Source organism: Platichthys flesus, chromosome 11, assembly GCF_949316205.1.
Source record: "Platichthys flesus chromosome 11, fPlaFle2.1, whole genome shotgun sequence".
Classification (NCBI taxonomy): Eukaryota; Metazoa; Chordata; class Actinopteri; order Pleuronectiformes; family Pleuronectidae; genus Platichthys; species Platichthys flesus.
The window spans coordinates 21,735,192-21,749,803 of record NC_084955.1 but is presented as its reverse complement, the minus strand read 5'-3'; the positions used below and the strand labels follow the sequence as shown (position 1 = coordinate 21,749,803).

At 40.3% G+C, this 14,612-nt stretch overlaps 3 protein-coding genes across 3 annotated transcripts; 2 read left to right on the top strand and 1 right to left on the bottom strand.

The window, feature by feature from the left end:
• Positions 1 to 63: 63 nt before the first annotated feature.
• On the bottom strand, positions 64 to 5,126 carry LOC133965060 (B-cell receptor CD22). Its single transcript, XM_062399446.1, has 8 exons — positions 5,045 to 5,126; positions 3,876 to 4,277; positions 2,716 to 3,027; positions 2,373 to 2,636; positions 1,900 to 2,172; positions 1,346 to 1,448; positions 1,081 to 1,246; positions 64 to 951 (listed from the first exon to the last, which is right to left on the bottom strand). Exons 1-8 carry the CDS (start codon positions 5,085 to 5,087, stop codon positions 793 to 795), a joined length of 1,722 nt encoding a protein of 573 aa, XP_062255430.1. The 5' UTR covers positions 5,088 to 5,126; the 3' UTR covers positions 64 to 792.
• A 3,377-nt stretch (positions 5,127 to 8,503) lies between these two features.
• On the top strand, positions 8,504 to 9,424 carry LOC133964773 (free fatty acid receptor 2-like). The gene has a single exon (XM_062399014.1). The coding sequence runs from the start codon at positions 8,504 to 8,506 to the stop codon at positions 9,422 to 9,424; it is 921 nt and encodes a 306-aa protein (XP_062254998.1).
• A 2,756-nt stretch (positions 9,425 to 12,180) lies between these two features.
• LOC133964772 (free fatty acid receptor 2-like) lies at positions 12,181 to 13,101 on the top strand. Its single transcript, XM_062399013.1, has one exon. The coding sequence runs from the start codon at positions 12,181 to 12,183 to the stop codon at positions 13,099 to 13,101; it is 921 nt and encodes a 306-aa protein (XP_062254997.1).
• The last annotated feature ends 1,511 nt before the right edge of the window (positions 13,102 to 14,612 follow it).

Here is a 14,612-nt window from a genome sequence, read left to right as displayed (position 1 = left end):
TATGTACTTTTGTTCATTAATATATACTAATTCATATGCATAAGTACAATTTCTGATCTGATCGTGTACTTTTATTAATATATTTGCTCTAATATTAGTTTATTCTAAATTAAATGTTTTTTATTATAATCTTCAGGGAAGGACGGCCTATCGCAGCACTGCTGTATTAGCATAGCTGAGTTCTGCCTCAGTTCAGTAAAGTTCAGTTCCTTCCATTCCTTTGTTCCCTCAACCGTGAAATTCAAACAGTGCCTCCACCAGTCCCTGTGTTTGTGTAGTACACAATAAAATAAAATAACAACACCCGAGTTGTGCTGTTGAATTATATTTCATAAGTAAATTGAATCGCCAACGATCTATGCTATAGATAAAAGTCTGCTTGAATGGTTCGATAAAAAAGGAAAAGATAAAAGTTAATGTCTGCGGAACAGTTCCAGGAAACTGAAGTGCATCCCTGATTCTGGCAAATCATTTACAGAGCAGAATTTTTGTTAATGCTACACACTTCCCTCACTGATTCATCAAACCTTGAGCTACTGTTTTTTCTCACTCTGGAGGAACATGAAACTGTCTCTGGCTTTTTCATCTTTTATATAAAAAATGAGCACAGCTGTAGGTCACAGGCCATCAATCAGTGGTTGAATATGGAGATTACAGAAATAGCTAACCAAGAGATTACATTTAAAAATGCTGTTGACATTTGGATGCAGACTATATACAACCTACCGACAGCTATAAACATGTGCATTCCCATTCGTAAGAATCTGTAATGTAGCAGTTGAATAATGTGACTCAGAGTATCTCCAGGTAAATGGCAGTTTCGGCCTCAGCCACACTCTGCACTCCTCCTGTGCCTCTGACTCCTAGAGCGACTCGTCTGTCGACCCCTGCTCCCGCTCCTCCTCCTCCTCCTCTTCTTCTCTCTCCTCCCCTCCGGCCGATTGGCCGAATCTGAAAAAAACGACAGAAGTTAAAGTCCCCCAAAAATTCAGGAATGATAGATTTAGAAATTTAAATATATGCAATGAGGTCTGTTATCAAGGACATAGCCTGCACTCAGAGATCAACACACTCCAATACCTGGTTGTTATGGACAAAATGAGGTGTGCAGTTCTGGTAAACGAGCTGGTAGCTGCCGTTGGTGTAGATGTGAGTCACTTCTGTGCAGTTAATATAGAGCGGCATCCTGTCCTGGTAGATCCCCAGTCCTTCAGGGTAAACAGCTGGACTCCTGCTCAGGACCTCTCTGAGAGGAGCAGAACAAGTGGTGAGTGTGAGCCTCGCAGCAAAACACTTGTTTACAAATGTCAGTGTAACGTTCAAAGGGCTGGTTTTGCTCACGTACCTTCCAGCTCTCCTCCGACAACAGCAGAAAAGAAGAGATAGGAGGAATATGAGCGAGCAGATGGACACAGCAGGAATCACCAACCACCACAAAGCTGCTGTCCCTGGAAAGGGAAAAAAGAGCAACAATGGATCATGATTTCAAACATATATATATATATATATATAAATTTATGTTTGAAATTATATATATACATATTTATAACAGTTTCCCTCATCATCATGAATAGAAAGACATGGATTATGATTTACATCTTAGATTGTAAATAAAGATGCACTACGCATCTTCACTTTCTCCCACTTCCTAGAAACTAAGCCAAAATATCCTCGATAAGAATGCATACACAATTTTTTTACATATGAAGCAATGCAACATTTAGAACTCAAGACAGGTACAACGACAACCTGTGCAGCTCTTCGGCTTATCTCCTTGACTTTAAGCTGCAGGCACATTGCACAGATGTTCAACACCAGCCCGACACATAGCGCAAATACTGAGGCAAGGTCGAGCTGTTGTCTTTTGTTCACGTGGGAAAAACAGAGCTCAGAACACACCTTCTCCTCCCTGCAGCAAAACCAGGGAGTCGTTCCCCAGAGCGTTGAAAGCAAAGCAGATCACAGTGAGGGGTTGGTCCATGTGGCCCCTCAGAGTTGCCGTTAGCACGTGAGGCTCTGATGTCACAGACACGTTGTAATCATGAGGGGGCACCGACCCGTTAACGCTCCAGGTGACCGCAGGTCTGGGGTTGGAGGCAACCGAACACAGACACAGCACCTCAAACTCCTCTACGGCACAGGTGGAGGAGAGTTGGACGATGGTTGGTTTATCTGGAGGAGAGAAAGGATGAACCTGAAACTCTTTAAACGCACAATATGTAACGTCTGCCACTAAGGGTCACTCAATCAAAACGATAACTGAAGATTAAGACTGTTAAAGAACAGGGTAAAGAGGATATAAACATGTGCAGGTAACTTTTGTCTACAAGTTCATGGTCATTGGAAGGTAGGATTAGAGGAAGTAGGATTACATTGTATGTCCAATGGCGTGGGGCGGGACTCTCCTCGACCAATCAGGTTGTGAGCGGAGCAGCGGACCTTCATGTCTCGAGTCACGTTGTACAACCGGACTGAGTGTGTGCGCTGCCGGAGCTGCACCGTACGGCCGTGTTGAGTGTAGGACCAGTGGTACTGTGACACTGGAGGATCAGCTTTACATGTGCAAACCAGCAGTGCATTACCCCCCTCGAGCACCGTCAAGGACTGGACCTGCACCTTCACTTCTTTTGGGGGAACTACAGAGCATAAAACACAAAGACGTTTTTTTTAGAGAAAACCAAGACACTCAATCATAAACATCCGAGCTGTGCTTACAAGTCACATGTAGATCCTTCGAAGTGGCCATTGATGTGGCTCCAGGGAAGGTGACATCGCACCTGAGCCTGGGCTTCACCTGGTGTGACACTGTAAACGACAGCTGGGCCAGTAACATCAGCCTGTTGGGGTCCGGGCGGAGTGTCAGCACCTCCCCAGGGTCGGTGCTGTTCAGCGGGGCTCCTTTCTCCCAGCTCCACTGCAGGGTTGGAGGTCTGGAGGGGCAGTGATAGCTGACGGAGCAGTTCAAGGTGACCAGCTCTCCTTCCGTGGCTGCCGACCTCCCGCTGATGACGGGAGCCTCAGGAGCATCTGTCAGGGAGGTAAACCTCCTTTATGATTGTGTTCCACTAACTCTATGTGTTTTATTAAAGACATATAATAATTTTACACAACCCTCACACGGAATCTACTACGGAAGACGTTTGTCCCAGATTTCCATTTTTATGGTCATTGTGCAATTTTTGCCGATTTAAGGTGTTCCATTTAAAAAATATATATATTTAAGGAGAAATATGATTTCTATTTCCTCAAGTTTATTATATAAGCTTTTTGTGTATGCAAAAGTTCTGCAAAGTTAAAAAGGCAAAGCATTTGCATAATGTACGCTTTGCCTCAAGACACGCACACTAACAGCCCAGCTGCTTCAGCTGGCCAATCAGAGCAGACTGGAATTTATCAGGAGGGGGCTTCAAAGAGCGAGGGGCAAAACCAAGTGTTTCAGACAGAGGCTGAAAAGAGGAGCTGCAGCAATGAAAATTAAGAGGACAGTGATGCCTTCTCTGAACATTAAAGCATGAAAACCTTTTCAAGCAATAGCCCAAATTAAAATGAACCCGATTATGAGTATATGTCTCATTTAAATTGTACTTTTGTTCTGTACTTGTTGAGTCTTAATAATAATTGTATTCTCTGTTTGCCATAGTGGTGTTCCCAGGAGGATATACATATGCAATGTATGCATTTCAGAAATGTTTCCGACTTTATGATAAATATGACTTCATCTCATCTTTTTGAGGTTTGGCCACATGTCGGAAAATGCACTTAGTTTCTACAATTTCTTCCCCAATTTGATTCTCTATTGCTCTAACGTCCTACAGCCTGTATACCCACATGATCTGGTTGAAACTAGGACAGTGAAATGTCTTCCCTATACTCACCAACCACATCCAAATTGAAGCTGCTTGATTTCCCCCAGAGTAAGTCATCGCCTGATTTCAGAGCCACCTCAAACATGCGTGAGTCGTCCAGGCTGATCCTCTCTATCTTCACCGAGCAGTCTCCATCTGCGATTCGTCCAAAGAGAGATGTGCGGCCTTGGAAATCTCTGCTCACTTGACTCCTGTCCTCGCTGTTGAAGGCAGTGCTCCGCAGAGGGAATAAATGGCCACCGCCTCTGAACCTCAGTCGGATGTCCATCCTGTCCTTCCTCCCCCTGAGAGGATGAGGAGCCAGAGGAGTGAAAGAGCAGGGAATCACCACGCAGGATCCCACCAGAGCCCGGACACGGTCAGGGACTGAGGGCACAGGAGAGAAGGCCTGGACCCCCCTCCACACGGCTGCTGTTTGTTGGAGAACAGAAAAATCATTTAGAGTAGATCATTTAAAGTTTTGTTATAGGTTTAGGCTTTAATGAATGGAGACAATAGGCTAAATTGCAAGTTATCCAACCATTTAATTCCGTGTCCAATTCATTCTGTTTTAATTTGAGGAGCTGTGGAGCAAAAGACGATTCCCAAGAGCGTGACCAATTAAAAAGTTTGCAGTCTTCACGATCAATATGAAAATAACTTATTGAATCCTCTGAAATAAGACCGGTAGGTGTATGCACATTTCATTAAGCACGAAGTTGGAATTGTTGAATTTACTGCACAGTCTGCAAATGCACAACATGACCCACGAAAGTTTTGCAACAGATGTAAATTTAGAAAAAGGGAAGCTGGCAGATGCTCTTTTGTCTCTGGAACTAATCTACAACCACAAGCTTATTATGTGGATATTATGCAGTCAAATAAGAAAAGAAAAAGTCTTTATTCCAAGGCACGTATATATATAATCAATATTCATGGAGATGACACACAAGCATATTTTTAAATCAATATAAATGATTCCTTTTTGTGGATTGAATATCATTGTCCAGTCAAATTAATTCTGCAGACATTGCCAGATAAAAGTAATAACTATGTCTACTTGTATTACATTAAAAGTTATGGTACATTGAGTGGTCTCGTGTCGTAACTTCACAGTGAGAATAATATATGTCCCTGAAATTTACATTTAAATCACAGTAAATGCATAAAAAAGCATAGGTATTGGATTGATAACTCACCAAAAACCAGCGGACACAGAAGAAAGACAGTGTCCACATGCATGTCTGCAACCCTGCTCTGCGAACAAAGACACAGGGATGGCAGAGCTCAGGGGCAAAGAGGGGGAAGTGGGATTATTTCATGTGTTCCTGCTGTAACTTTACCTTGACGCCAAATCTTTAACCTCCAATCTTATGTTTGTGTAGTAGTTAATTCCTATAAGTTAAATTTTAATAGCAGACTGTATTGTTTTATACTTATTTAATTATGGACTTGCAAATGATTCAAACATTTCAATTGTGGTGCTACTAGGAATTGTTCGCTAGGGAAAGAAAGACCTCAGCAAGTATTTGTGAGACAACACATGACAACGTGTGAGTCACTCTCATGCTGTTTGCCATTTCCTCAAAGCCCTTTTTCTGATTCCCTCTGTCAACACAGACAGTCTCAAATAAACTACAAAAGAAGCAACGATAAAAGCTCCACAGAAAGTTGAATAAAAGAGATTATTGATTAACTTCAGCCTGACAACAATCTACTGCAGTGCTGCTGAAGATGGGCATCGAATCAATAACTTTTGTATTCCAACAACAGACTGTTAAGAAAGAGCGAACAACCTCAACACAGTGAAAAGTGTTTAAGGGTATTTACAGGATGCTTACTGCGCAGATCTGCAGGTCTGGGTACAGAGACACTGCAGGGATGACAGGGACAGTAACAGAAGGAGGTGTTGTTGCGTTAGTGTACTTGATGATTATAAGTATATGTAAAAAAAGGAGCATCAGAAAGGTGAATAATATAATTACACAAAACCCTACTATACACAGGGAAGGACAAAAGGCAATTCATTTCAGTGGCAGAGGTGTCAGAGGATTATTAACAGTGCACAGAGTGCAATCAATGCGATGCTCTGCCAAGTCATTTTTGCTGACTTTGGGATGGAAAGAGTGTAAAATTAATAAAAGCCCATTCAGCTCCGCTATAAACGAAATGTCTTCACAACGACCTGGTGAATTGCTGTGAAATTAGTCTCAGACATTCATGCCCCCCTCTGGATGAGCTGTAACGACTTTAACAATCTCCTTACTTTTCATAAGGTGACATCATCGGGTCTAAAACTTTGGTCTTGAAAAAACAAATTACACTTTTATTACGCTAATACAACTGTGTAAGTGAGCTTTCAAACTAAGACGGTGAACATTTGAGCAAAGCCTTATTCTGCTGCGAGTTAGAAAAATCCTCAGTCAAAACAGTTTCCTAAATCCAAAGCATTTGTGCCCAACAAATGAACTTGAGATGACATCATGTTGTACCTTATATATCATGTGTTTTTACAATATGATCCACAGATTAGAAGTGTAAAGAACAAGGATATATATATATATATATATATTCATTACATTATTCCAATTTGTTGTCTTTATAATGGTGAAAACCCTTCATACATGAGGATTTATTAAGTCCCATTCTTTTTGTATTATTTGATTGATTTGATTAAATGATCTCACTGTCTATTCATGGTGCAGCTAACAAAGAAGGAGCTAGGAGCTCTTCATCTTGGAGGGATTAGATGAGTTCCAACTCCACTGGGATTGGAACAGTCCTGCCAGAAACATTGCCGTGGATTCGAAAGTGCCAGTTTCAGAGCTGTTGGTGGTTTTAATGAAGGGAAGCTTTCTCCCCGCAGCATCCATCATTCTCACAACAAGACCAGTGAAAGCATCCGAAGCAATTCTTCCAGAGATGCCGTACACTACAATAAAACAGTTAACCAGCCTTAAACTTGTATGATTGACAAAAACAAATCCAACAATTACCAACACTGTTCATTAGTATTTACTACTTATACAGAAAGTCGTAAATAGGGAGCCATATGTAGATTGTTTAATGTTAAAAAAGTGAGTTTGCAATTATGTTACTGATGTAATCTTCATTTATTCCTCAACGCAGAGTTTGAAAACTGATTCCACTTTCAATTCATCTATTTGCTCACAGCTGATTTGGTTAATTGTACCAGAACAACATAAGAAAATCAGCAATCCTCAGTAGAACCCCATTTATTACTCAGACATCAACCTGCTGAGGAGGATCACAGATGCGAAAGAAAGCTCGGGATCAGCTGTTAAACAGGCCTCATGGTGGGACCGATTTGTCAGCGACTTTTTCAAAGGTCATTTTTAAAAACGACAACTGGAGCCCCTTCTGTCATCATGTATGATTTAAGAACAGACACAGTAGTTGAACAATCGAGAGCACTGAGTGATTAAATTGTGTATTGCATTGATGTCCAATACATGACCTGCTTATATGAGGACATCTTCTACTGCTGATGCTTCATAAAATAAGCCCCTTGTAGTAGTTGCAGCCTAAGAGCAGTATTGACTTGAATTAAATGCTCAGAACTGTTTGAGTCGGCCGTGTTTATTCCCTTTTGCAGTGAAACTGATGCTATTGTAGACAGTGCTAGCAGGAAGCGAAACCCATATTGATGACACAGAACTGCAGAGACAGATGTCCTTAATCGATTCTCCATGTCGAAAACAATCAGTGTGTTTAAAATGATCGCGTAGGTGTAAATAAGAATAAAAGTAGATCCATGGCCTGATGAAATCCAAACCTAATTATCATGTTTAGAGTTTATGTAATGGGAGGAGGTTCTTTATTCACACGTATGAAAGGAACAATGAACCTGCTGGTTTGCATACAGTTTCATAGGTACTGAAGAATTTGACTCACTTGTTTGAGTCTTTGCAGATATTGTTTTATATCAGCTCACCTTTGAAAGCAGGCGGCACAGCAAGGAAAAATCATAGTGCTCCAGTTTCTTCCCTGAAGCTTAACATTTTCAAAACGTTGTTTATTAGGTAAGTAGATACATGTTTACCTTATCTACTATTTTTCCCCATCTGCCGTTTGGAGTCTGAGATTGAGAGCTTGGCTCATTTGTTTTTCAGTTTTTCAGTATTGTTTATTTAATTCATTCTTGTCTAAAAAAAGAAACGATACTTAAAGATAGAGCTTTCATTTCTAGATTTGTGATAGATATTCAAGAAGTAGCTTTTCATGGTATATATCCTTTTAAACGCAATGATGGTTGTTACTACATACTATAGTCTCATTAGTCTATTAAATGTACGAAATGACAACCAAAAAGTGAAGCCAAATCATCTCGATTGTCACCTGGTGGGTGAAGCAAGCTAAAAGTACACATCAATTACATTTTCTCTCATAATTGATCACAACTGGTTGAACCCGTGTGTCAGCAAACCTTCGAAACCGCTGCTCTTGACCACAATCCCCACTGTGCAGACTTTGCTGTCAAACTTGAGGTCAAAAGCATAAGATGGCTGCCCCCATATGAGGCATAATTAATGTCAGTTTAAATCAGATGTAAATGATTGTACTTTTTTATATGCAGCCTATGATTCCTGCAGTGTGATTGATGTTTGTTCTCTTCCTTTGGTTCAGGTCCGTAGATCATGGTGAGCAGCGGGGTGATTCTCTCGGTGTACATAGTTACCTTCGTGATTGGCTTCCCAGCCAACCTCCTGGCTCTCTATGCCTTCAGTGCCAAGATCCATGTCAAGGCAAATCCAACAGACATCCTGCTACTCAATCTGACCGTCTCCGACCTGCTCTTCTTGCTCATCCTTCCTCTCAAAATGTACGAGGCCAATTTAGACATGAAGTGGAATCTGCCCCGCTTCCTGTGCTCCCTCACCGCCTTCACCTTCTTCTCCACCATCTACACCAGCTCCTTGTTGCTGATGGCTGTCAGTCTGGTTCGCTACATTGCACTCGCCTTCCCTATCACCTATCATCGGCTGCACAAACCTGTGTATGCAGTAGTGCTGAGTACAGTCATTTGGCTGATCACCTTTGCACACTGCACTATCAAATTCATCACCCAGCACCACCCATCCCTAGCCATAGAAACCCTTGATGGCCAGGCCCATGCTTGCTATGAGAACTTTACGGAGAAGCAGCTGGATGTCCTCCTCCCGATACGTTTGGAATATTTCTTTTTTCTCTGCCTTGTGCCTCTTGTAATTTGTGTTTATTGTTACGTGCAATGCATATTGATCCTGTACAGCCGCCCCAGGATATCCCGCATGCAGAAGCAGAAAGCCATTGGTATGGCCTTGGGGACTCTGGCTGTGTTCCTCATATGCGTGCTACCATACAATATCTCTCATTTAGTGGGTTTCATTGAGGGTGAGAGCCCAGAGTGGAGGTACTATGTTTTGCTGCTTAGCACCTTCAACACCTGCATTGATCCCATCATCTTCTACTTTTCTTCCTCTAGCTTCCACTGCAACAGTAAAAAGTCAATTTTCAGAAAATGTAAACTCACTGTTTCAGAGTTAGAAAAGCAGGGCACAGGCTCTAACCCAGGGTGAAAGACACTGTCCAGCTTTACTAAAATGACTAAAATTATCATTATCAATCTATTACCTCTACCGCTTATCCAACAATTCTACCCAGCAAGAAGTACCATATGCTTCAGAAGTTGTTTTAATTCAAGCTCAAATTTCACATTTATTTATCTTTATAAAACAATGTCATAAAAATCTGAGGTGTGATCCGATCCTGTTGAGAGTGACTGTGTTGCTTTCGAAAAAATGTAGACCTTTTTAATACAAAATAAAGAGACATTTTATTTGGATATGCAAATTCAAATTGTATTATTTCAAGGTCGGTTTTCTATTTTTATGGGAAATGACATCATTTGCACCCTTGACAGAGTAGCTTTTCTTTACTTTAAAGTGGGCCAGCCACTCTTCTTCACTCATGCTTTCTGTAGGCACACATGTAGAATATACCTGCAACAAAAAACAAAACAAAAGTCAGAAATAAAGCCACAAAAGCATTTTCTTCAGCACACAGGTATGTCAAGTACAAGATGGTGGCACAATAACAAGTTATAGACAGAAGTATAGTTTTCAGATGAAAATATTTGTTTCTCTTAGTTATCAAGTGTATCTGAAGCTTATTGTGTGAGTTTGATAATATGTGTGTATTTTGAGACTATATCGAGGGGTATTTTCAACAGACTCTCGAACAATTGTTATGAATAAAGCTTTAAGCAAATAACAGAAATATTTGTGACAGCAGTTTATTTTTTCTGTATCATTTGTTTCTCATGAACTGACAGAGTTGTAATATTCATGGAGAAATTCAAACAGATTATTTTGACTATCAGCAAGAAACAGTTATTACAGTAAAGTTGACTGCACCAGTGTATTGGAACCAACCCAGTATGTAGGACCAGGAAAAGCCCCAGTCTGTAATACAAAGGTCATTTCCGGTGAAGTTCACACTCCATTGCAGATCTCGTAGGTGTTAATAAGAATGAATGCAGACCCATGGTCTGTTGAAATCCAAACCTAATTATTATGTTTATATTTAATGAAGTGGGAGGAGGTTCTTTATTAACATGTATGCAAGTCAAAATTAACCTGCGGTTTTGCATTTTGTTACAGATTAACCAACTCGTGGCTCCATATAGGGTAAACTAAATTTGACTCTGGGCCACATCAAACAACTGCTTCCTCAGCTGACACTCAGTTTCATACCAATTTTTAAGCTTGACTCACCTCTTTGCGGAAATCATTTGATATCAGCTCATCTTTGAAAGCTAGAGGCACAGCAACGGAAGACAAAACATACAACTCTATTTGTTTCTTCCTTGAAGCCTAAACATTCCTAAAACGTCTTCTCTTAGGTAAGTAGAAATATGTTTAGCTTATGAACATAACATTTCCACATCTGGGGTGTGGAGTCTGAGATAGAGAGTGTGGCTCAATTGTTTTGAAAGTATTCTTTATTAATTTCATGATATTTATTATCTTGTTCATTCTTGTGTGGAAAGTAGAAAGTTATAATAAAAGATAGAGATTTAATTCCTAGATTTGTAGCATTTTCACATACAGTGACTAAATACTTGAGTGAGATTATCACCAATGGTTTGCTTGCAGATATACAGGAAAGCTTGCAGGTTCTGAAAACAACACCATACGTTTCTAAACGTTACCCTCTACTGTCCTCACTACCACACAGGATTCCAAATTTAGTTGCTTGAACCTTTATAGTTGAGCCTACATGAGAATATTGCACCGTGATGTTATCTCTTTATTCAAAAGGTATTGTTAAATAATCAAGAGGGATGTGAATACAATTTAAGTAATATGACACTTTTAGGTCAATTCAAGGTTAAACACACATGTTAGGAATCAGGATGTTTGACGGTAAGTTGCATCTTATTTTATGAGTGAAATGCAAGCTCTTAATTATTTACATATTTCTTATAAAGCGTACTCTTATATTGCAGCAATTTTGATAATAGTCTCACATGTGACACTATAACATTTATTAGTCATGAATTCTCTACACAAATTGTTTTGAAATGATTCATAATCACTTTTCCATTGTTTTTTGTCGGGGCGTTTTTAGTTTTTCGGTAAAACATCTCGACATCAAAAGACTGCTTACTCAGCTGACGTCTCTGTTTCATTTCTTTTTTTAAGTGCGACTCACCTCTCTGCGGAAATCATTGATATCAGCTCATCTTTGAAAGCTAGAGGCACAGCAACGGAAAACAAAACATACAACTCTATTTGTTTCTTCCTTGAAGCCTTACAATTTCTAAAACGTCTTCTCTTAGGTAAGTAGAAATATGTTTACCTTATGAACATAATCTTTTCATAAACCTCGGTTGTGGAGTTTGAGATAGAGAGCGTGGCTAAATTGTTTAGACATTTTTCTTTATTACTTTCATGATATTTATAAACCATTCAGGAAACCTTGCAAGCTCTGCAAACAACACCAGAGTTAACCCTTTTTTTGCATTTATTAACTTCACCTGATCTTAACATGTAAACCATCTAGCTCTAGTCACGCCAGCCCGTCTCATAACTTTATCCAGTCTGCCTGCAAGAATTAGCTGTTTATAGTCAATAACCTTTCAAACGCAGCTACGAGCAATCATCAACACCGTCCACTCCTGGCCAGATACTATTTTTTGCAGCTGAGAAACGTACAAATAACCCTTGAGTTTAAGTCAGAAGCAAAGTATTGTACATTTTATATATGCAGCCTATTATTCCTACATTGTGATTGATGTTTGTTCTCTTCCTTTGGTTCAGGTCCGTAGACCATGGTGAGCAGCGAGGTGATTCTCGCGGTGTACATAGTTACCTTCGTGATTGGCTTCCCGGCCAACCTCCTGGCTCTCTATGCCTTCAGTGCCAAGATCCATGTCAAGGCAAATCCAACAGACATCCTGCTACTCAATCTGACCGTCTCCGACCTGCTGTTCTTGCTCATCCTTCCTCTCAAGATGAACGAGGCCATGTCGGGCATGACGTGGAATCTCCCCCGCTTCCTGTGCTCCCTCACCTCCTTCATCTTCTTCTCAACCATCTACACCAGCTCCTTGTTGCTGATGGCTGTCAGTCTGGTTCGCTACATTGCACTCGCCTTCCCTATCACCTATCATCGGCTGCACAAACCTGTGTATGCAGTAGTGATGGGTGCAGTCATTTGGATGATCACCTTAGCAAACTGCACTATCACTTTCATCACCCAGTACCAACCATCCCTAGCCAGTGAAACCCTTGATGGCCAGGCCCATGCTTGCTATGAGAACTTTACGGAGAAGCAGCTGGATGTCCTCCTCCCGATACGTTTGGAGGTTTTCTTTGTTCTCTGCCTTGTTCCTCTTGTTATTTGTGTTTACTGCTACGTGCAATGCATTTTGATCGTGTACAGCCGCCCCAGGATATCCCGCATGCAGAAGCAGAAAGCCATCGGTATGGCCTTGGGGACTCTGGCCGTGTTCCTCATATGTGTGCTACCATACAATATCTCTCATTTAGTGGGTTTCATTGAGGGTGAGAGCCCAGAGTGGAGGCCCTACATTTTGCTGCTTAGCACCTTCAACACCTGCATTGATCCCATCATCTTCTACTTTTCTTCCTCTAGCTTCCACTGCAACAGTAAAAAGTCAATTTTCAGGAAACATACACTCACTGTTTCAGAGTTACAAAAGCAGGTCACAGGCTCTAACCCAGGGTGAAAGACACTGTCCAGCTTTAACGTTAAGATTGTACTGTATATTAATCCATTCATTATCCATATATTACCTCTACCACTTATCCTGAAGCCAATTCTACCCAGCAAGAGGTACCATATGCTTCAGAAGTTGTGAAAAAAAATCACATTTATTTCATTTTTATAAAGCAATGTCCTTAAAATCTGAGGTGTGATCTGATCCTGTTGAAAGTGACTGTGTTGCTTTTAAAAAACATTGTAGACCCTTTAAAAAAAAAATGCAGAGAGATTATATTTGCATATGCAAAACTCAGAATGTTATTATTTTACTATTTTCTCTATTTTTGAATGGGAATTCAAATCATTTGCGCCCTTAACACAGTAGCTTGTGTTGACTTTAACGTGCGCCAGCCACTCTTCTGCACTCATGCTTTCTGTAGGCACACATTTAGAATATACCTGCAACAAAAAAACAAAACAAACAGATATGTCAAGAACAAGATGGTGGCACAATAACAAGTTATAGACAGAAAATATATATTTTAAATGTATTTTTTGTTACCTAGTATATCTGAAGCTTATTTTGTGTGTATATTGAGACTATGTCGAGGGATTATTCCAACAGCCTCTCTAACAATTGTTATAAATAAAGCTTTTTGAAAATTACAAAAATATTTGTGACAGCAGTTTATTTTTTTACTGTATCATTTGTTTCTCATGAACAGACAGAGTTGTAATATTCATGGAGCAATTCAAACAGATTTTTTTGACTATCAGCAAGAAACAGTTATTACAGTGAAGTTGACTGTACCAGTGTATTGGACCCAACCCTGTATGTAGGACCAGGAAAAGACCCAGTATGTAATACAAGGGTCATTTCAGGTGAAGTTCACACTGTGCACCAATAGTTTGTGCAACAGGCCGACTGGACTGTCACTGTACATGATATTCAAATTCACCACAAAACACATCATTCATGCCCGATGTGATATTTGGATACTGTGTACATTTATTCTGTTGAAGAAGAGATAACTGCAAAAATAATACAAGCCCATCTTCCACTTCTGTACTTTTGTGTTTGTACACAAACGGTCATCATGAGAGCCTCTGAACAGAGTAATCAAACCATCCACAATAAAATACATTAATAACAACATGTGTTTTATTTTATACAACTCTGCAGCACAAATAAGAGATATGTTAATTTCCTCCGCCAACCACACAAAACGCTAATCAGAAAATGACCTGGGAACATTAACATACAAACAACTAACAATTCTTTGAGAGATGCTGATACAACTGCAGCTCTGTCTTATGAACTGTGTAGCTTTTGAGTATGACGACGACAACAGCAACAGCAGGATCTGAGTCAAAGTCGACCAGGCGGCAAGATTATTGCAAACTTTGCTGATGACCTTGTGTTTGTCGAGGCTTACCTGGACCAGGTGGAGGAGATCTGGGCAGACAGAGAACAGATGGACTTGGTGAAGAATGAATATACCCTTTAGTCGGTGTTGAAGAGGCTCAAGGTGGCAG